General features: G+C 34.5%; 1 protein-coding gene across 1 annotated transcript in view; it reads left to right on the plus strand.

Moving 5' to 3' along the window:
- The window catches only part of BRCA2 (BRCA2 DNA repair associated), a 54,143-nt gene that overhangs the window by 14,483 nt on the left and 15,947 nt on the right, over positions 1-23,713 (plus strand). The window contains exons 11-18 of the mRNA XM_060129378.1: positions 371-5,344; positions 7,426-7,521; positions 10,435-10,504; positions 17,864-18,273; positions 18,749-18,930; positions 19,678-19,865; positions 21,480-21,650; positions 22,145-22,499. Coding sequence (XP_059985361.1) covers positions 371-5,344; positions 7,426-7,521; positions 10,435-10,504; positions 17,864-18,273; positions 18,749-18,930; positions 19,678-19,865; positions 21,480-21,650; positions 22,145-22,499 — 6,446 coding nt within the window. The remainder of the gene's footprint in view (positions 1-370; positions 5,345-7,425; positions 7,522-10,434; positions 10,505-17,863; positions 18,274-18,748; positions 18,931-19,677; positions 19,866-21,479; positions 21,651-22,144; positions 22,500-23,713) is intronic.

Below are 23,713 nucleotides of genomic sequence, written 5' to 3' on the forward strand. Positions count from 1 at the left end.
TTTTCTTTGCCTTGCTTTTCTAACTCCTATTACATCAATATTAGCAAAGAATTTTTTCTAATTTTATTTTCCAATAAAATTACTTTGAGTTTTACTTATGGCAGCTAGCTGCTTTCTTGAACTACTTACTAATTTTAATTGAGTTGATAAATACTATTAAAAAAACCTAGGTCCTATATATCTTTAGTTGGGAAATGTAATAAATTCAAAATAGAGAATATTTAGAATTCTTTTAAACCTGACATTCACTTCTTGCTTTTCATGTAATTCTTGTTTTAGACACTACCTTTTTAACTTAGTGGAAAATATTTAGTGAATGTGATTGATGGAACTGCAATTTCATCTTGTCACTTTGTGTCTTTATGCTTAGGTTTATTGCATTCTTCTGTTAAAAAAAACTGTTTACAGAATGATTCTGAAGAACCGGCTTTGTCTGTAACCAGCTCTTTTGGGACAATTATGAGAAAATGTTCTAATAATGAAAGCAGTTCTAATAATAATAAAACAATATCTCAGGATCTTGATTATAAAGAAGCAAAAATTAATAAGGAAAAACTGCAGTCATTTATAACCACAGAAACTGGTTATGTGTCATGCTTGCAGGAAAAGCACTGTGAAGATGATCCAAAAAGCCAGAGAGTTTCAGATATAAAGGAAAAAGTATTACCTGCAGTATTTCAGCCTGCATTGCCACATTCAGAGGAATGTAATGATATTCTCTTCCAATCCCAGGAAAGCTTTTTACATGGCCATGATAATACCACCATTTTAACTCGTAGCTCCAAGGATCTTCTGTCAAATCCAGTTGTGATTTCTAGAGGAAAAGAATCATATAAAATGTCAGAGAAAATAAAATCTGAGAATTGTGAAGCTGGTTTTGAATTAACCAAAAGTATTTCCATGGAAAAGAATCAAGAAACATGTGTTGTAAATGAAAATTCTAAAAAAGCTGAGCTGTTGTCACCTGAAAAATACATAACAGAAGCATCACCTTCTATGAAGGTACAGTTCAACCAAAATACAAATCTCACAGTAATCCAAAAAGACCAAGAAGAAACTACTTTAATTTCAAAAATAACTGTCCCTCCAAACTCTGAAGAACTTTTCCCAGACAAAGAGAATAATTTTGTCTTTCAAACAACTACTGAAAGGAATATTCCTGTTTTAGGAAACATTAAGGAAGTTCATGAGGCAGACCTCAGTTGTTTAAGAGAAGCTGTTCCCGAGAACTCTGCCATAGTAGCATGTACAGACATAGATGACGGACAAGCAGCCAAAGTGTCGATTACAAAAGATTTTGGTTCATCAGATGTAGTCTGTGATCTTGCAGAGAAGAATAGAAATAGCGTAAAGCAACCACCAAAAATGACTCTAGGTCAAGATTCAAAGTCAGATGTCTCGTTGGATATAGATATGAAATCAAACAGAAATAATGATTGCATGGGCAAATGGGCAGGACTCTCAGATTCGATTTCAAGTCACAATTTTGGACGTGGCTTCAGAACAGCTTCTAATAAAGAAATAAAGCTGTCTGAACACAACATTAAGAAAAGTGAAATGCTCTTCAAAGATATTGAAGAACATTATCCTACTAGCTTAGCCTGTGTTGAAATTGTAAATACCGTATCATTAGAAAATCAAAAGAAAGGAAGCAGACCTCATGAACTTGATTCACAGTCAGTTAATACTGTATCTGGGTATGTGCAGAGTAGTGCAGTTGTTTCTGATAGTGGAAATAGTCACACAACTCCTCTAGTTTTATCTTTAAAGGGAGACTTTAACTCAAACCATAATTTAACACCTAGCCAGAAGGCAGAAATTACAGAACTTTCTACTATATTGGAAGAATCAGGAAGTCAGTTTGAATTTACACAGTTTAGAAAACCAAGCCACATGTTACAGAGTAATCCATTTGAAATGCCTGAAAACCAGATAACTGTCTTGAATACCACTTCTGAGGAATGGAAAGATGTTAATCTTCATCTCACAATTAATGCCCCATCTCTCAGTCAGGTGGGTAGCAGCAAGAAATGTAAAGGTATAGTTGGAGGTAAGCAAAAGTTGTCTTGCTTCTCAACAACAAACTGTAACAAAAGTGCTTCTGGTTATTTAACAGATAAAAACGAAGTGGAGTTTAGGGGCTTTTATTCTGCTCGTGGTGCAAAACTGAATGTTTCTAGTGAATCATTGCAGAAAGCCATGAAACTGTTCAGTGACATTGAGAATGTTAGTGAGGAAACTCCTGCAGAAGTAGATCCAGGAAGTTTCTCTTCAAGTCAGTGTAATGATTCTGATGTTTCGATGTTTAAGGTAGAAAATTACAGCAATGATAAAAATTTAAGTGAGAAAAATAATGAATGCCAACTAACGCTACAAAATAACATTGAAATGACTACTGGCATTTTTGTCAAAGAATATACTGAAGACTACAGGAGAAATACTGAAAATGAAGATAACAAATATACTGGTTTTGTTTGTAACTTAGAATCTGATGGCAATGCTTCAAGTAAAAATGATACAGTTTATATTAGTAAAGATGAAAATGGCTTGCCATGTATTGATCAACAAAACATACATCTAAAATTATCTAGCCAGTTTATGAAGGAGGGAAACATTCAAATTAAAGGTTTGTCAGATTTAACTTGTTTGGAAGTTGTGAAAGCTGAAGAAACATTTAATGTTAATATGTCAAATAAAAAAGAGTCAGCCGCTAACAAGATGAGGCAAAATATAAAAGATTTTGATGTTTTTGATTTGTCCTTTCAGACTGCAAGTGGGAAAAACATCAGAGTCTCTAAAGAGTCTTTAAATAAAGTTGTAAATTTCTTTGATGAAAAATCTGCAGAAGAACTGAATAACTTTTCAGATTCCTCAAATTCTGAATTACTTTCTGGCATAAATATCAACAAAATAGACATTTCAAGTCATGAGGAAACAGATATGGTCAAAAACAAAATATTGAAAGGAGGTGACCCAGTTGGTATTAAAAATCAAGTACTGACTCTCCAGCAGAGACCTGAATGTGAAATCAAAAAGATCATAGAACCAGCCATGTTGGGTTTTCATACAGCTAGTGGGAAAAAAGTAAAAATTGCGAAGGAATCTTTGGACAAAGTGAAAAATCTTTTTGATGAAAAAAAGCAAAATAATAGTGAAATCACTAATTTCAGCCATCAAGGGGCAAAGACGCTAAAGGACAGAGAGCTATGTAAAGAAGGGCTTGAATTAGCATGTGAGACAGTTGAAATAACTGCCCCAAAGCATGAAGAAATGCAGTATTCTCTAGAGGAGAAAAGGCTTGTTTCTAAGGAGACAGGCATGTCACCCAGGTTCTTAAGTGATCATTTATACAGACAAAGTGAAAATCTCAAGATATCAAATAGTATCTCTCTGAGAAAAGTACATGAAAATATAGAAGAAGAAACAATAAAAAGTCCTATAACTTGTTATACAGATCAGTCCACTTGTTCAGCCATTGAAAATTCAGCTTTAGCCTTTTACACAGGACGTGGTAGAAAAATTTCTGTGAGTCAGGCTTCACTATTTGAAGCCAAAAAATGGATTAGAGAAGGAGAATTGAATAATCAACTAGAAAAAATAAATTCTGCCAAGGTTATATGTTTAAAGGAATATCCTGGAGATGGTGTAGGAAATCCTTCATGTGGAAATAGTTCAAACAGTATCATAACTGAAAATGACAAAAATCTCTCTGAAAAACAAGATTCAACTTCCTTAAGTAACAGCATGTCTAACAGCTATTCATATCATTCTGATTTTTCTCATTCCAATGAGTTATTTAATAAGTCAGAGTATCTCTCAAAAAATAAAAGTCATAATTCTGATATTGAGTCAGTAGTGAGGAATGTCAAAGATAGAAAAAACACTAGTTTTTCTGAAATAATATCCACTGTAAGAGAAGCAAACATAAACCCACAAGCTGTAGACAAAGATAGTTGTGTTCAGAAACTTGTCACAGACTCTTCACCATGCAAAAATACAAACACAGCTGTTGAAGTGGCTATATCTGATTCAAATAATTTTGAGACAGAGCAACCTGCACTCAGTATAGCAAGTGATAAAATAGCCTTTGTTTCTCATGAAACAAAAGTGAGAGAGAGGTTTACAGACAACTGCAGGAAGGTAACTAAGCAAAACACTGAGAGTGAATCAGGCACTGGCCGAACAAAAATTGTGACACATTCTCATAAGGCATTGGGTGATTCAGAGGATATCATTTTTCCTAACTCTCCAGATAGTGAAGAACATAGTATGCATTCACACGAGGTTTTTCCTGACATTCCAAGTGAACACCTTTTACAACATGACCAAAGTATATCTGGATTGGAGAAAGTTTCTAAAACACCACTTTGTCATATTAATTTGAAAACTTCTGATAAGTGTAAATTTAACATGGGAAAATGTCCCAAGTCAGTCTCTTCTGTAAATGTTTGTGGGATTTTTAGCACAGCAAGTGGAAAATCTGTACAAGTATCAGATGCTGCCTTACAAAAGGCAAGACAGGTATTTTCTAAGACAGAAGATAGTGGTAAGCAACTCTTTCCCCAAGTATCATTTAAAAGTAATGAAGAACATTCAAACAAGTTTGCAAGAGAAGAAAATACTGTGATACATACCCCCCAAAATTTACTATCATCTGCTTTCTCTGGATTTAGTACAGCAAGTGGAAAACAGGTTCCAGTTTCTGAGAGTGCCTTTTGCAAAGTTACGGGAATGTTCAAGGAATTTGATTTAATTGGAACTGAATGTAGTCTTCAGCATTCACCTCCATCTAGACAAGATGTATCAAAGATACTTACTCTTTCTTGTATTGATAAGAGAACCTCAGAACACTCTGTAAGCTCCAAAACGGGAAAAGCCTATAATGAAGAGTTTAAATTATCAAACAACTATAACATTGAAAGTGGTTCTTCAGAAAATAATCATGCTATTAAAGCTTCTCCATATCTCTCTCAGTTTAAGCAAGACAAACAACAGTTGATGTCAGGAACCAATGTATCACACATTGATAACATTCGTCTTTTGGGTAAAGAACAAGCTTTACCTAAAAATATAAAAATGGAAATTGGGAAAACTGAAACTTTTCCTGATTTTCCTATGAAAACAAATACAGAAGTTTGTTCTCCTAACTCCAAAGATCCAGAAAAGTATTTTGAAACAGAAGCAGTAGAGATTGCCAAAGCCTTTATGGAAGATGATGAGCTGACAGATTCTGAACTTCTAAGCCACGCCAAACACTCTCATTTTACATGCCAAAAAAACAAGGAAACGGTTTTGATAAATTCGGGAATTGGAAAAAGAAGAGGAGATGCACTTGTCACAGTTGGTAAGTGTCTGTTATTTCCTGTTGGTTTCCCAATCACTTTTTAAATTAAATCCGTAATAATTCTGATATGCTAGGTTGTAGCAATTAGGATATTATACACTGAATATATTTTTTTCAGACTTTTATGTGTAGTTTGGGAGAATGCGATTTCACTCGTAATATCACTGAGTCTGTGTACCAAGAAGTCATTGGCTGAGTCCTGTTTACATACATATACATAGAGAGGGAGAGAGAGCGCAGAGGTTCAGACTCTGGGTTTTAAGAACTTTAAAAGTTAGTTTCTAATTATAGGTGTTGCTTAGCTTTTTTTTTTTTTCATCCAGGAAGTGTTCTAAAATCAGTTACCATTAGCAAATAGTATTCTGGTCTTAATGCCATTTGGAGTATGTTCTAATTTCTCTTTTAAATGTAGTATAACAACTTAGTTCAATTATTAGGTTAATTGGATGTTTGATTTTTTTTTTTTCTGTTAGTATCTCTGTCTAGGAGTAATCTTAAATAATTGAATCTGTTGATTAGTTACAATTAAAGTAAATAAAAACTAACTCTCCAACTTTTAAGTGGATGATCTTAAATACCTAGCTACTGTTTAAAAACTCTAGACTGGTAGAGTAGTTGAGTTACCACAACTTTTCTTGTCCAGTCCCTTCACATTACGGAGAAAGACACTGAAGCCAGTGAGTTCATTCTTCCACTTGGTGCATTTTGCCCTTAAGTCATCCTGGTGGATACAGACTTGCTTAATCAAGTCTTATCCAGGTCACATTCTTTACCAAGTTTATGTTATGGGCAAAGTAGTAAGTTTATAATACTTACCTTAAACTGTTGCTGTTCTCTAGTGCAAAATTATGAGGTGCAGATGCTTAACGATATTCATAATTCTTTCATGGAAAATAATGGCTTTATTTATAGGACCCCGTTTTGTTCATGTGTGTACTAAAGTGGGTTGGCCTTATGCTTGGGAATAAAAACAACTCAGACTTCTACTAAATGTTCTCAACAACATCACTGTTTCATTTCCCTCACTTCTGTTAGATATCAATATATATAGTTTAATCAGCTTCTGGTTACTTGAATAGTACAGGTTCGTGTCAAGCAATTAAGTCACTTTATAATCTAACACTTGATAAAGACTTGCATGGACATTTTTATTTATTAAATCCTTCAAGTTTGCTTTCTTTAATAAAACGTCAATTCCTAATAGCCTGTGGCTTTGTGGTTTATCTCCACCTTGACTCTGTATGCAATTCAGGTTTCCAATAAAACTTGATTTATACTTTTAAAAAAGCATCAAAGAGCAAAGTATCTGTTAACACATTATCTCAGGATGACATGGAAATGCATAACAAATTATGGTTTAAGTTTACTCTCAGCCTTTGTAGAGTTTTTAAATAAGAAGTACATATTGGCTTCCCTGGTGGCACAGTGGTTGAGAGTCCACTTGCTGATGCAAGGGACACAGGTTCGTGCCCCGGTCCGGGAGGATCCCACATGCCGCAGAGCGGCTGGGCCTGTGAGCCATGGCCACTGAGCCTGGGCGTCTGGAGCCTGTGCTCCGCAATGGGAGAGGCCACAACAGTGAGAGGCCCGTGTATCGCAAAAAATAAATAAATAAATAAAAAAGAAGTACATATTACTTTTGGTAATACTTGGATGTAATTTTGGTAATTTAAAATCTTTTTTCCTACTCACTGACTCTAATTCAAGGACCTATATCATAAATTCCTTCTTGAGTGTAATGCAAAAAAAAAAAAAGTTTACTTGAAGAAATTTTGTTTGTCCTTATTGCCAGTAAACCTAGGGTTACTAAGTGGCAGCTTATTAAAAAATAGCTTATGTGTGATATCTGGTAACACCTGTTTATCCCTGGACCCTATTAAATAGTGGTATTTTAAATGGTCAAAAAATAATAGAAATTAAATTGATGTTGAAAAATTAATTTTCTCTTTCAAAATAGAATTTTCACTAGTTAGCATATTGTAAGAGTCAGTATTTTAGTTTTAAAAAAATGGACTATAGGCTTTTTTAAAAAAAAATTGATATTATTTGTTTTAAAAACATGTATGGAAATTTCTTTTTAGGAGAACCCCCAATCAAAAGAAACTTGTTGAATGAATTTGACAGGATAATAGAAAATCAAGGAAAATACTTAAAGGCTTCAAAAAGCACTCCAGATGGTAAAATTTGCTTTTTATCCATATCTTTTTTTATAGTTACTATACTTAGTATTCTTTAAGTTATTTTTCTTTGGGTATGTAGGTAATTGGGCACGCCTTTACAGTGTGGTTTGTTAAAGCTTACATCTTGCCTTGTTTTGTTATGTGAGCTTTTCCTTCATAATACCTAGTATAATGTGGAGGTTCTCCATAATTGAGAAATGTGAAATGATAACAAAATAATGACTTTTAAAATAAAAAGCTGTAAGAATTTAGTAAGAACTTAGTAAAATACTTTAAGCTCAGGTTCTAGAATCTAGTTGATTTCATAATATTTACATGAATCAGTTATTTAATTGAAAAACAGTGACTTTCAAATTATGTTATTTCTTATACATGTATTAGATGGGATTCTTCAGCAAGGAAGAGCTTTCCCTTAACGACTGGGGATGAACTCTATAGTTCCTCCTAAAAAGGCAGGGTAAATATTGAATTCTTTCCCTTTACTTACCAATTTTCAGAGTAAAGAGTAGTCGGTGTAGTAATCACTACTAATGGTAGTAGAGGAATTTTCTTCTTAGTTGAGTAAAACTGATTTCTTAGATTTTTATTTATAATGTATATATAAAGTTTAAAAGAACACATTATAAGTAATGTACTTCTTTACAAAAGAAAACATTTTTTGATGCTCAAATCATTTCAAATTTGAAAGTGGAAACCTCTTCAAGTATTTCCTAAGAGTTTTTTTTTTAATATGCTTTAATTAACCTTTGAACACTTTCTTGCTTTTTATTTTCACAAAAAGATTTCTTAGGGAGTCATTGTAATTCCCTGCCCCAGTTCTAGAATCCTTAAAATCTACAAAGATCCTTCCAGTGGTTAATATTTTTTAAAAAACAAAATTTGAATGCTAACTATGCTCATAGCTGCTGGTGTATTTTTTATTAATGCTGCATTCTTGGTTTCTAATAACCTTAACATATTTACTTATTTGCTTTATCTTCCAGCCATGGTTCTCAAACTTTTTGATCTCAAGATCTCTTTATATTCTTAAAAATGATTGAGGATCCCAAGATCTCTTTATATTCTTAAAAATGATTGAGGATCCCAAAGAGCATTTGGTTGTGTGGATTATATCTATTTATATTTACCATATTCAACATTAAAACTGAGAAATTTTAATATTTATAAATATTAAATATTGTGCATTGGTCAGTTTGAAAATATTAGTTCAGAGTTATGCAGCTCTTCCAAACGTTGACACATTTTATTATACAATCTTAAACAATTACTTTTGTTAATGTCACCACTGATCTAATCTGAAAATTTAGTATTGGGAAATTGTCAAGCTAACAGCCAGATACAAGCATTCCAAAATTGTCATTCTGTTTAAAAGCTTGAATTTTACAATTCAGTTTGTTTGGCAGCAAATACTCTCACTTGTTTTTTTGTAGTGATAAGCTCATTTCATTCATTTTTGAAGAAATATCTGCTGCATACCCAAGTCTGAAAGATTGTGATTTGTTGGTTATTCTTTCAAGTAAAAATGGAATTCTTTGGGACAAAAATGATTAGTGCAGTTCACATACAGTGCATTTCCTCAAGACAATTATTGCACTAAAGTATGCAGCAGGACATACCAGCAGTGCTAATGTCAACACAGTGAGAAAGATATATATAACTTCTTCTCCTCCTCCTTCTTTTCCTTTTTCAACTTCTTCTTCTCCTTCTTCTTATTATTATTATATGATTATTATTACGATAGATTGACAGCTTGGATCCCCTTTAAGGGTTGTGGGTTCCTCCCACCCAGGGTTCCATGGATCACTTTGAGAATCACTGTCTTACAGTATATGTATAATAGCTTCAAGTTTACAATACCAGTGTTAATAAATACCAATAATAAAACTACTAAGGGAAATTTAAGAATTCTTTACAGTTTTTGTCCTAAGAATATATATCATTAAGAATGTGTAGTCAAAGTTCTGTGTTCAAATGCCACTCAAAATAATTATTTTGTTTGCGGTTAACAATTTAATAATTAGGTTAGATTCGTTAGTTTTCAATTTTAGGGTTTGCTTTTTCTTTTTTAATTTTATATTTGAATATATAGAATGTTTACATAGTTCATTCATCAAAACTACAAAAAGGTTTACTTGGAGAAGCCTGATTTCCATCGCCATCTCCTCTACACTGTTTACCACCTTCCTCACTACCTTGATAACTATTTTAAATGGTTTTTGGTCTGTCCTTTTAGGGTTTCTTTTTGTGAAAATAAGTAAATATGTGTATATATGTTCTCATTACGTTTCTTTCTTACTCAGAAGGTATCAGTATGCATATGGTTTTGTACCTTCTTTGTTTGTTGTTTACTTTAGAATTTATCTGGAGATCATGCCTTAATGAGTATCAAGAGATCTTCCTCGTTCTTTCTTGTGGTTGTTTAGTACTTGATCATGTCGCTGTATCAGTGTATTCTGGTTTATTCAACCAATCCCGTCCCTACTAATGGACTAGTTTTGAAGATTTAAGAAGTACAAGTTACCTGCTGAGAATGAATAATATCTACAGTTTAGCTTGTCAACCTTCATAAAACTTTTAAATATTATATTTGCATTGGCAATTCACTAACACATTTGAGTTATGATTAACATCAGCTGACTAAATTTATACTGATTTCTTATATATGTTTGCACTGTGAGTTATTTGGTATTCATCATTATCAATTTGTGAATCAAATTTTTGATGGTTATTAACTAAGCATTCATTATACGCATTGAAAAATTTTAAATGTATAATTTTCTCACATTTTTGTGTAAATATTTACAATAATGTGTAATGAACATAGGAAATAAAATCTCCCATTAGATTTTCATTAATACATAATGTAAAAGACATTTCATTAATACATAATGTAAAATAATATTTTTCTAGGCACAATGAAAGATAGAAGATTGTTTATGCATCACATTTCTTTAGAGCCAGTTACCTGTGGACCCTCTTGGTAAGACATGTTTAATTTTTTTTTTTTAATTCTACTAATATAGTATAGGAAAAATGTGGGGTTTTTAAATAAATATTTCTAGAAATGCTGGCTCTAACATACAGTACAGACATTAACACTTCCCCTTTTTGAAAGCCTGCATCAGGATTAAATAATTCTGTACTTTGGTAGTACTTTATAGTGCTGTGCATATTATTATGTCATTTTTAATAACTTTGTAAAGTAGAAAAACAGATTTTATTGCAATTTTGTGGATAAGGTACTGAGGTTGAGAGAGATTAAGGAAATTACTCAAAACCAATTAATAAAGGTGGCCTATATTATATCTCAATTATATTGGTGGAAGTGAAAGAAAAATTAAAGATGGCATATGTTGAAAATATGCTTTTATCTCTCCTCCCTCTCAAAACCCTATTAGTTACTAAGAGAATTTTTTTTAATGTATAAATCTGTAAGTACAGTGTTGTTTCAGAAGAAACAACAAAATTTTAGAAGCTAAAAATCATAAGTGATTTAGAAAGACATAGAAAACTAAAACCTAACATTAGAGCAAGCAGAGAAGCTATTCAGTTTCCCCTAAAGAACCTGAGAAAGACTCAAATTGGCAGCAACATGTAATTCTGAAGGTGAGGTAGAAAATAGGAAGATTAGTTGAAAATCTGTTTAAGAGACATCTATATCCCCTCCCCCACTGCAGGCAGGCAATTATCCCTCTTCTGTCAAAAGACCAGAAGGTCATTCTCTGGAGAAGATGAATTGGAGGGATTCTGAATTGGGGATGGGGTTGGGGGAAGATTCTGAAAAGAGAGATAAAGTAAAAATCTGGATGTCGAGTAGTGAGACTCCCTAGCCTCCTTCCCACACTTGGCTCCCAAATGCTGGCAGCCAGGCCTTTAGGCGGAAGACTAGACGATTGTTTCTGTGGGTAACAGGAATAGAAAAGACTAAAAATACTGACAGTTGTGGTTACTTAAGTTAAACCGCATACCAGATCACCAGACAGTGAAGCCAACAACTGACAAGCCCACCAGCACACAGCTTCCAGTCAGCTCTTCAGTGCTTCACACTTAAATGAGAATAGATAATCAAGGATCACTAGTCATTGGAAGAAAGCCTCTGGGAAAGATAGTATCCAAAGTACAAAAACCAAAGGACAGAAAAGGAACTTAGAGGAAATAGACCATGCAACAAGAAGAAAACTTCAAAAAAAGTACTAATATTTTCAGGAAAGAGAACATATTGTATCTGTAAAATAAGAACAAGTTGCTATAAGAAGAGCTCTTGGAAATTAAAAATATGATGGCACAAATAAATTAACTCAGTAGAAGAAATAGAAGATAAAAGTTATGAAAACTCCCAGAATATAGTGCAAAAAAGAAGAGGAGATGAAAAAAGAATGAAAGATAATTTTAAGTCAGTCCTGTGGCTCTAATATCTGAAGATTTGGACTTTGAGAAAGAAGTAATAGAGGAGAAATACAAGTTTTCAAAGAAATAATTTAAGATATTTTATCAGTACTGAAGGACATGACTTTCCTTGATTAAAAGGACCTTCTGAGTAAGCACATGAATAAAAATGACCTGTACTAAAGTATATCCTTGTGAAATTTTAGAAAATCAGGTTTCAAATGAAGTTTCCAGAGTCATAATGGTATGAGTCCTCTCATCATTAACAGTGGAAGCTAGAAGGTTATAGATTACAGAGCAATGCCTTTAAAATTCTGAAAGAAAATGATTTTCAACCTAGAATTCTACCACTGACCAAAATATCAAATAAGTGTGAGGATAAACATTTTTTAGATGTAAAGTATCAAAAGGTTTGTCTCCCACACACTTTTCTCAGGGAGCTAACTAAAGTCCATAAATCAGAAGGAGGAAGATATAGGATTTAAGGAACAGGAATTCAACATAGGAGAAAGTAAAGGGAATCATCAGAATTATACAGAAGGGGGAGATCCCAGAATTAGAGCTGTGTGGCTAAACCTAGACAGGTACCCAGACCATTTTGGTAGAATAAAGCCCTGGGAGAGTTTGCCTACCAGAAAAAGATTAAAGCAGAACCTGAAGTATTTTAATGTATTAAGAAACTTCTTGGTAAAGATGGTGAATTGAGCATACTCACCTACTTTAATTGCCTCTCAAATTTTTACCAAAACAACCATGAAGGAATTCATACATACACACATACACACACACACACGTCCCCTCCCCAAAGACAGGGAGAATGGGAGAGGAGAGACCACAGTGACTACCTTGTTCAAAGCATACATACAGGAGAAAACTGATTTGAAAGTGGTAGTGGGGAGAAGAGAGAACCAATCATTTTACACTAAAGAAGCCTCAGAAGCTCAGGAACTGGTGAATCTTCAGAATTGGGTGGTGAGGGACTTCCCTTGTGGCACAGTGGTTAAGAATCTGCCTGCCAGTGCAGGGGACATGGGTTTGAGCCCTGGTCTGGGAAGATCCTACGTGGCGTGGAACAGCTATGCCCATGTGCCACAACTACCGAGCTTGCGCTCTAGAGCCCGCAAGCTACAACTACTGAAGCCTGCGCTCCTAGAGCCCATGCTCCGCAACAATAGAAGTCACTACAATGAGAAGCCTGTGCACCGCAATGAAGAGTAGCCCCTGCTTGCTGCAACTAGAGAAAGCCCGCACACAGCAGCAAAGACCCAACACAGCCAAAAATAAATAAATTAAGAGAAAAAAGAAAGAAAAAATAATTGGGTGGTGGAGAAGGAGCCAAAATAAGGGTATATAGGTTGAGAATCTATTTAAGATGCCGTCAAATCCCCTCCTTCACTCCATGAAGCTGGGCACTACCTCTTATGCAGTCTAACAAAAGACTAGAGGTTAACTGTCCAGGGAGGGTACAATACAGGGTTTCTTTATTGAACACACTAGGCACAGTGGAAGGCAGGAGTAATATACTGAAGGCAAGGGGATCAGGTTAATGTGTGCACACTGAATGTTGGGGGGCTCTCCTCCCCAGGTCTTCTTCCCCCACTCAGCTTCCAGAATGCTGGTAGCTAAGTTTTCACTATTAGAAGCTTCCAGTTAATCTACAGTGTTGCTTACAATCAGTAACGGTGTACCAAAGGCTTCCAAACAGCTCTGTGATCCCCGATGCTTAAATATGAACAGACAACCAAAGATTACCGAACATCACAAAAATCAAAAATGAAATAACCAAAAATCAAACTAATGAAAATAACTTAGAAGAAACACTATTCAAGGAGCAGAATGAAAAGAGAATTATATGTATAAAGCTGAGAGTTTGGGTGTGAATGAATGATAGGTACATAGAAAAGCAGCAGAGTTTTAAAAAAATAATAACCCAATGGAAAGCAAAAGTTGTAAAGATAGGAATTACAATGAGAATGTACTACATATTAATACCACATATACTTTTTACTAATATAACACACTCAGCTGTAAAAAGTATTTAGTCATAATATAAATGTAAAATATTGACAGAATCGAATATATAACTTGGGAAGATGAGGAAAGGAGAGAGAGAAAGAATGTTTGGTAAAGTGGAAGTGGTCTTGTGGGAGCTAAATCTCCATTCTCCATGGTGGCTCTTCAATAGAAAAAAGCCCAGAAGAAGCAGTTACTGAGGTGTCACTTATAGATAATGGATGTGAATATCACAGAAGCATCTCAAATTGTAGACAGCAGTTGTAAAATCTTTTCTAATGGTAAATTTTTAAGCCCAAACATATGGTTTAAATTGCATTAATGTTATCTTTTCAAAAATAACTACTTGTGACATTGTTGAAAAAGTCATCGACCTGTATTCTGGAATATATTTTTCAGCAGGCTACTAATATACATGTTTTGAATGTAGAAATCCAGGTGATTTTTAAAATTTTCATTTTCAAAAGTAGGTTGTAATATTAAAAATAAAGTAAATGCTTACTTATCTACATATTACCTTAATTTACTCATATGATGGGAAAATAGTTTTATGCATTTAACAAACAGGTATTAAGCACCTTTTCGAAGTATCTAATTTATACTGTGTTGATAGATGAAAAGATATGTAAGTCCAAGTCAGATTGCTTGTCTTGGAGCCAGGCATGAAAAGAATTATTGTGCTATAAATACTAAAATGAATATAATAAAGTGATGTGAGAGCACAGAAAAATTGGCAGCTTAATTATGTGACAAAAGTCTAATAGGAAAAGTACTTTAGATGGAATGTAAAGAATGCTGGTTAAAGAGGGCATTCCAAATCTGGAAACAGTAAGAAGTTGTGTGACTTTCATCATGGGATTTGTCAGGCTGGGGGTGGGCTGAGGACGAGGAAACACAAAGAAATGGAGAGAGTAGGACCAAGAAGGAAGCCTCCTGTATGTCATTTCTGACAAGTCGAAACCTGGATAGGCGATACTTTGTCTTTGGAAGTTTAAGAAGAGACGTGACGTAACCAGATTCGTGTTTTAGAAACAGACCAGAGAGAAAAGGTTGCAAGGAGATTAGTAAGGAACTAAAGGCCTTAGTTTAGTTAGTACATGTGGTAGAGAGCAGAGAGTGAGTGGAAGACAGATTTAAGATTTGGCAAGAGAGTCATTAACTGAGAGTGGCAAAATATCTCCATGTGGATTCAAATAGAGGTCTTGATCATAACTTGCAAAGCAAACTCCTCATTTTCACAATATTTTTCATATTTAAAAACATTGGAGTGAAAAATCAGTGAAAGTAAGTTTTGGAGTACACAGGTTTATTCATTCCTGTGCACTTGATCTCATCTAGGTCTATTCAAGAAAACCAGTCCAGCCATTGTCCCCTCTCTCTCCTGCATTGATCATTTTTCCACCTTACTGGATTAGTCCCATCAGTGTAGGTAGTTGCTATAAATCTCCCATCTTGAAAAGAAAAGCCTTTCTTGACTCCTCTTATCCCACCAGTCCATTTCTATGCCCCACTTAAAGCACATCTTATGAGAATTGTCTCAACTCACTTTCTCTACTTCATCTCTTCCCTTTCTCTCCTGAGCCCATCCCAGTCTTTCATCACTACCCACTACCCCTCATCAAGATTACCAGTTACTATTTTCTTTACTCTGGCTTCTGGGACATCTGTCTTACGTCTCCTCCTATCCCACTGGCTGTTCTTTCTTACTCTCCTTTGCTAATTCTTCCCCTAACTGCTAAAGGTTAAATACCCGCATGGTTCAGCTCCAGATGGCTTCTCTTCCTGCCCTTCCTCCCTAGTATCTCATCCACTCATGACTCTGTATACCATCTATTTGGTGACAGCTCCAAAATTAATATCTTTAGCCCAGCTTTCTTCCCTGAACAACATATTTATTCATTCAGCTACCTACTTGACATTTTTATTTGGGTGACTTACAGATATCTTAAATGTAACATCTCCAAAGCTGATATTCTTTCCCCTTACTTGTTTTCCTATAAATGTAAAAGTCTAACAACTCTGCTTTCAAAATATACGCCAAATCCAATCACTTCTCACCATTTCCACCCTTAACACCTGGTTCAAGTCACCATAAAACTGTCTACATTATTTCAACAGAACTGGTCTTCCTGCTTCCTACTTTGCCTCCCCCCACCTCCCTATACACAGTGAATTTTCAGCAAAGAAGCCAGAGGGATCCTTTTAAGTATAAGGCAGATTATGTCATTTCTGGACTCAAAAACTGTTCCATGACTTCCCATCTCATAGTACAAGCCAGAAGTCCTTACCATGGTACGCAGGTTCTTTGTGATCTGGCCTTTTTGCTACCTTTCCAGTCTCACCTGCTAACTTTCCCCTTGCCTACTCTGCTCCAGGCATACTTGTGTCTAGCCCAGTACGTGATGTCTACTCTGCCTGTAGCAGTCTTCTCCCAAATCTCTTCATGGCTTTCCCTCTCACTTCCTTTAGGTCTCTGTATAAATGTCACCTTGTCAATAATGTTTTCCTTACCAGCCTATATAAAATATCGTTTATTTATTTCTGCTGGACACACTTCCTGTCCCCCTTACCATGCTTTAATTTTCTCCATAGCATATATAATACCAATTGACGTATTTACTTGTTTGTCTGTTTCCCCCCACTAGAATGTAGACTCTATTAATTTGTTTTATTTGTCACTATATCCCCCAGCCAGAACACTGCCTGGAAAGTAGTAGGAACACATTAAATACTTGCTGGATAGATGAATGGGTAACTAAATAAGTTGTAGGGTAACTTCAAGTTCCATGGGCTTAGGGTTGGGTAAAAGGAAGTATGGGGTTTTCAACAAAATATCGAGGAAGAACATGTACGCTAGGGAAGGTGGTAAGTTTAGTTTGGGACATGCTTAGTTTGAGATGAGTGTGGAACATCAAGATAGGGATGTCTGGTACTAGATGCAGTTCAAAGTATAGGAATAACACCTGGGGAGTGTCGGGCATAAAGATACAGATTGATATTTTTATTGTTAGATGGTAATTTAAGCAATGTAAATGACTCATATCACCCAGGGGAAGTGTCTAGGGAAGAAATCCAACTTTGGAGGCAGGAAGATTTTTAAGAGAAAGAAGAAAAAAACAGTTAAAAAAGAAAAGGAAAGAAAGAAAAAGAGGGACAATCGTGGTGTAAATATTCACGGTGAGAATTTTAAAAAGGAACAAGTTGTGAAAACTGTTAGAGGTCAAGCAGAATGAGTTTACACATGAAGCTTTTTTTAATTTTGGTATTGGGAGGTCATTAGCAACTTTATTGAGAAAAGTTTTTGTAGAATAGTGGGGAAAATGAGAGTTCAGAGAGTGGAAAGTGAGGAAGTGAAAATAGCTAGTTTAGATTACCTATGGAGGAAGGTTGGCCATGGGGGTACGTAACAGTATCCGCTTGAAAGGGAGATAAGGTTGAGAAAAAAGTCAAGAGTGGGCAAGGCTTTCTGAATGAAAAAGGTGTAACAGATGATAGAGAAAGGAAGGAGATGGAATATCATTGCAAGAGTGGGGCTCCCGAGGAGACTGGGATACTAGATGGGGTCAAGAATACAGGTGAAGAGGTTACCATGAGAAGAGGACGGGTAGACAGATGTCTGGCGAAGGAGGTAAGTGAGGAGCTGTGATAGACCTGGAAGAGACAGATGGGGGAATCCAGGTTTGACACATTCTCTTCTCTCATGTTTGTAGGTGGTAAAGTCAAAGGCTGGGAGTCAGTGTGTGAGAGATACAGACTTGGAGAGTGTGGTATTGTTTTGGAGGGCAACCATGATGAAATGCAGAACGGTTACCAGAATAGGATTGCCATGTAGCAATTGAGGGTCTACGAAAAAAAAATACATATTCCAAAACATTTATATATATATATATGTACATTTACTGGTAAATAATCAAGCTTAAATATTTTCTCCCCATTGTAGCACAAGTACGGAAAGGCGAGAAATGCAGAATCCAAATTTCACTGCATCTGGTCAAGAATTTCTATCTAAATCTCATTTTTCTGAACACCCAACCTTGGAAAAGTCTTCAAGCAGTTTATCAGTTTCAGGGCAGCCACTTTGTAAGGTTCCTGCCCCAAGAAATGAAAAAAGGAGACACTCGACAACTACAGGCAAACCAATGAAAGTCTTTGTCCCACCTTTTAAAACTAAATCGCATGTTCACAGAGATGAACAGTGTGTTAACAGGAATACTAATTTCGAGGAAAACAAACAAAAACAAAAAAACATAGATGAACATGGCTCTGGTGATCGTGAAAATAATGTTAATGACAGTGAAATTCATCAAACAACAGCTATGCTTTTCACAAAGGGTGAAGAAGAACCTTTAGGTATTGTGTGAAAATTTGTGTTGATGTATTTTTGCCTTTCAGATATATATATATTTCTTATGTTAAATAACACCTTGAGGATTTTTGCCCCTTTTATGATGATTACTAATTTCAAAACCTTTTGTATTGCTTTAGATATTTCTGTCCAAAGATTAAGTTTAAATTACTCTAATGTTTTCTTTCAAAGGTAGCTAACTGTAGACATTCTTAAAAAAAAAAAAAAGCTATTAGACATGCAGTCTAGGACAGCTATTATTGGATTATGATTTTTATCAGGCTACTAATTTTCTTCCAAATTCGAAATAAAAATAATCTATTTCTGTTCTTTTAGAAACATTTATCAAGTAGAAACTTTTTTTATCCCTTAAGATTTAAAGTTAGAGCAAATTGATATATATCATTTTATAAAACAAGGGTTGTGCTTTTAAATTTTATATTCAATTTTACTTTTTGTTAATTATTTATTCTTTAATAGATTTAATTACAAATCTTCAGACTGCCAGAGATATACAGGATATGCGAATTAAAAAGAAACAAAGGCAACGTATTTTTCCACAGCCAGGCAGTCTGTATCTTGCAAAAACATCCACTATGCCTAGAATCTCTCTGAAAGTAGCAGTAGAAAGCCGAGTCCCCACTGCATGTTCTCATAAACAGGTATGCTTTTGTCTATAATGCTAATTAATAGCTTTTATAGCAATGTGTAACTTTATTTCATTAACTGGCATCTTCAAATTGTTTAAAGAAAACAAATTGATGCAGAAATGGATGAGTAAAATCATCTTGCTTCCTAATCAGCCTGCAGTGGCAACCTCCTCCTCTGCTGTCTTATCCTAAAGTGATCAGTGCTTCAAAATTACAATTTCTCTTTCGCCTTCAAAATGTATTCATTTTATTACTATAAGTGCTCTCAGCTGGGTGTTAAAGTAGTCTCATTGAATTTAAAGTGTGAATGACTCATAACCCTGAACCTGCTAAGAGCCATTTACATTTTTAAAAGGATTCTTATTAAGCCAGTACTATCTAGTTGGAATTTGGAGCAATGGAGAGGTGAGAGTCTGGGCCTCTTCTGAGTTTTTTAACTTAAGAGGTTTTCTTAAACATTAAATTACTTTTTTATCCCCAAAACGACTTCCTATGGCAGATGTAGCAGGAGGCATGTACATAAGGGGAATGGGAAAGGTGCAGCAGACTCTTGAATGTATAGGTCATTTATATTATGTAAAAATTTTTTGACTTCCAGTAAGTAAGTTACATATTTTTATAGTGAATATTTTCATATTTAAATGAAAAACTTTGGGTAGATTCAGTTTGGGTGTGTTATAATTTTTTTTTCTGTGAAACATTCTTTTGTTTGATGTTTCTTACTCATTATCAAATTTTTCTATCATTTATTTTGTGCAGCTATATAGGTACGGTGTTTCTAAACATTGTGTAAAAATTAACAGCAAAAATGCAGAGTCTTTTCAATTTCACACTCAGGATTATTTTGGTAAGGAAAGTTTATGGGCTGGAAAGGGAATACAGTTGGCTGATGGTGGATGGCTCATACCCTCCAATGATGGAATGGCTGGAAAAGAAGAATTTTATAGGTACTCTCTGCAAAAAGAAATTTTGTATTAACTAACTTTTGTATGTTCCATCATCTCTCTCTTCCTCACAAGTCCCTTTTTATCTTTCCTTATCTCTCCTGAACTTAAAAATTTGGCTAGAAATCAGAAGTTTATACATTGAATCATTTTAAGTACATGTGGTTCACTTGATATTCTGTTGAAATCTTTTGAAAAGTGAATTTTGGTTTGTCTTAGGATTTAGTGAATTGTTTTTTCTTAAATTAGGACATTATAGCTTTTATAAAATAAAAACTGATAAGAAAGGTTAAGTGTGAGTTGGCCTTATTGTAAACCCACACACAGTATACTTGTGTGGATATTCTCTTTCATTGTGTATTTCAGTAAATATAAAATATAAAAAATAAAGTTAAACAGAAATACTTAAATATCAGTAATACCAAGTGACTAGAAAACTCCAGTGCCCTAAAAAATCAACAGTTTAGGAACTATATATCCTCTTAGGATTCTAGTGTTTATACAAACATAATTTTAAATGTTTGCTATCAGGGAGGTATTACCTCATGCCAATGACAAGAGATAGGAAACCTTTCTCCTGTGCCCTTATTTTTGAGATCTCAGTATATCTTTTTAAGTTTATAGTTTTGAGAAAAGTGTTAAAATATTTTTTTCTTAAATTTTTGTTATGTTTTTGGAGTATTTTAAAACACGAATGTTATTTACATCTTGGTACTTGTCCCACATAACAAATATCAGCTGTTGATTCTAGTTGGAAAAGTAACAGCTGTATCACTTAATTGTATTAGGTAGACTGCATAGTGTAGAGGTTGAGTGATTACTCTGTAATCAGGTGGGCATGGTTCAAACTGCATTGTTGAGGCTCAAGCTGTGTTTTTGATCATTCAACAAATATTTATTGAGAACCTACTATGTGTCCGATACTATCTTGGGTACTAGGGATAGCAAAACAAAAAAATCTCTGCCCTAATAAATCATATATTCTAGTTTGGGACAGGGAAAGAAAATTTTAAAAGGGAATAAGTAAATGGTATAATATATTAAAAAGTGATGAATACTTTGAAGATAAAGCTGGAAAAAGGGGGTAAGAGAGAGTTAGGTGAGGAGAGGTATACAATTTTTTAAATAGAGTAAGAAGGCAATGTGTAAGGGTACTGATGCTAGTGGTTGGTAGATAGGAGGGTGGAAGTTTATGGAAGTTCTCTTTTAATTACTTCTGTTTATGTAGTGCTGAGAGTGAGAATGGGAAAGGAGGAGGAGTTGTAGATTTGAGCAGATATCAAGAAGAGAACCAGGACTAGAGAAGGAAGTTCTTAGGTGATTTCTAAAAACAATCTCTTTGATAAGAAATATATAATCTAAAATATAATTATTTTACAGTAAGGATCTCATTTTCCAGTTGAAATAATTGTATTGACTAACATGTTAAGTGAAATTTTTATTAGCATATTTTGATACATGTCATTTTCTAAAATTATAATACTTATTACGTTAACTCATAACAACTTATTGAATGATCTTGTACAATTTAGTTTTTGTGCAAAGAATAGTCGGGGTTATTGAATTCAGTATCATCTTACCTGGTTTTTATTATTTCTTCTACTTTTATTTGTTCAGAGCTCTGTGTGACACCCCAGGTGTGGATCCAAAGCTTATTTCTAGAGTTTGGGTCTATAATCATTATAGATGGATTATATGGAAACTGGCAGCTATGGAATTTGCCTTTCCTAAAGAATTTGCTAATAGATGCCTAAACCCAGAAAGGGTACTTCTTCAACTCAAATACAGGCAAGTTTAAAGCGCTATATTAAGTAATCATATATTGTATGGGTCAGACTTCTGTGCTGTCTGTGACTTGCACATCAGAGCCAGTTGTTGGTGACAGCTGCCATCCCACACTGCTGTTCAGTTGTATAGCGCAGTTCTCTTGTCACCCTCCAGCCCCCACTTAAGAGCAATCACACATTCATACACCCTCTGCTTCCCTCTTCTCCCACCCTCTCCTTAACCTCTTGGCACATGAGAAGAATATGAATTACTAATTTGATCGGCTCTTCAGGGATTGCTAGTAAAGAATTTTTGCATTTTGGGGGTTTTAATATTTAGTTCATATTTTAGCAGTATAAAACTTAATATATTACCAGCTACCAAATTTTAAATTCTCTTCAGTCTCAGTATTCAATAAAGGTATTTAATTTTTATTCTCAATTATTCGGTGACTTTTTTTTACAATGAAATTCTAGACCCACAATTTCTAAAATAATTCTTTTTTTTCCTTTTAGGTATGATATGGAAATTGATAGAAGCAGAAGATCAGCTATAAAAAAGATAATGGAAAGGGATGACACAGCTGCAAAAACACTTATTCTCTGTGTTTCTGAAATAATTTCATTAAGCACAAATATATCTGAAACTTCTAGCAGTAAAATTAATAGTATGGATACCACAAAAGTGGCCGTTGTCGAACTTACAGATGGATGGTATGCTATTAAGGCCCAGGTGGATCCTCCCCTCTTAGCTCTCTTAAAGAACAGTAGACTAACTGTGGGTCAGAAGATCATAATTCACGGAGCAGAGCTGGTGGGCTCTCCTGATGCCTGTACGCCTCTTGAAGCCCCAGAATCTCTTATGTTAAAGGTAAATTAAATTAATGTACACTCTTGGTAAAAATCAGTCACTGATTCAGTTAAATTCTAGAGAGAGTTTACATTTAAATTTTAAAATTTACTTATGCCTATTAAGGATGCTTCGTTTCTTGAAAATGTACTGATACTGTTATTAGTTTAAGTGGCATATTTCTCAGATAGTTAAATATTTGTGTTTTTGGAAAGCCAGAGATATTTACTGAGCTGAAATAATGCAGTTGCAAGTTAAAGAGCAGGAGTAAATTTGCACCGGATGTTTGATTTTGGTACCTGTAGCCCTCATGTTGTTCTCATAGTATTGCTCTGCTTCCACTGTGATTACTTGGCCAAATCTCTGTTCCAGTATGATTAGAACATTAGATTTCAGTGATTCTTGGATATAGAATACTAAAGTACACCTTTCATCTCTATGTAGATTTAAACCTAGATAACAGGACTTTGTCATGTTGAATAGTCTGTAATACTGCTATCAGAAATGACTGCTAATGTTGCACATTCAGATTCACTCTTGAGGTAACCTTGTAAAGAATTTACTTCTGTTGTATTCTGGATCACTGTAATTCAGGAAAGCATTTTAATAAATCAATCATTTTTAAGTTAAAGAGATAATTTGTCATTAACTTAGGTTGCTTTTAGTCAAGCTGAAACAGGCTTTTGTTTTATGTTGCTTAGAATACCAAAGTTGCACTGGCTTTCAATTTTTGTTTTATCAAATCAATATATGTGCATAATTTCAAAACTCAAGTAAAATAAGGTATATAGCCCCACATACACAAAAGCAGTCACTGATGCAACCCTGCCTAACCTCCCTTCATGCTCCCCAAAGGCAGCCACTTCCAATCTCTTTGGCTATTTCTTTTGCTTATACTGTTAGGTCTTCTTTTCACCTTTAGTTTAGACATTAACTGTTAGCTTCCTGCTATGAAAGATGAGGAGTGAAGTCAGTATTCAATGTTTATGTTATAATGACTATGAAAAATATTTTTTGCAACTCAGCATGATTACATTTCCTTTCTTTACAACTTACTGCTTTCCCTGGAGTTATTAACTGTCTTGTCTTTTTTGTCTTTCTTAATTTTCTTTATCCTTATTACCAACTCATTCCCACACAGGAGCCATATAAAAATTGTCTCACTATGTTAAAATACCTTTATCAGTTCCATTTCTTTTTCTTGGGGATTCCTTGGATCTCTCCATGTTCCTGCT

The sequence above is a fragment of the Lagenorhynchus albirostris genome, chromosome 18, assembly GCF_949774975.1.
Source record: "Lagenorhynchus albirostris chromosome 18, mLagAlb1.1, whole genome shotgun sequence".
Taxonomy (NCBI): domain Eukaryota; kingdom Metazoa; phylum Chordata; class Mammalia; order Artiodactyla; family Delphinidae; genus Lagenorhynchus; species Lagenorhynchus albirostris.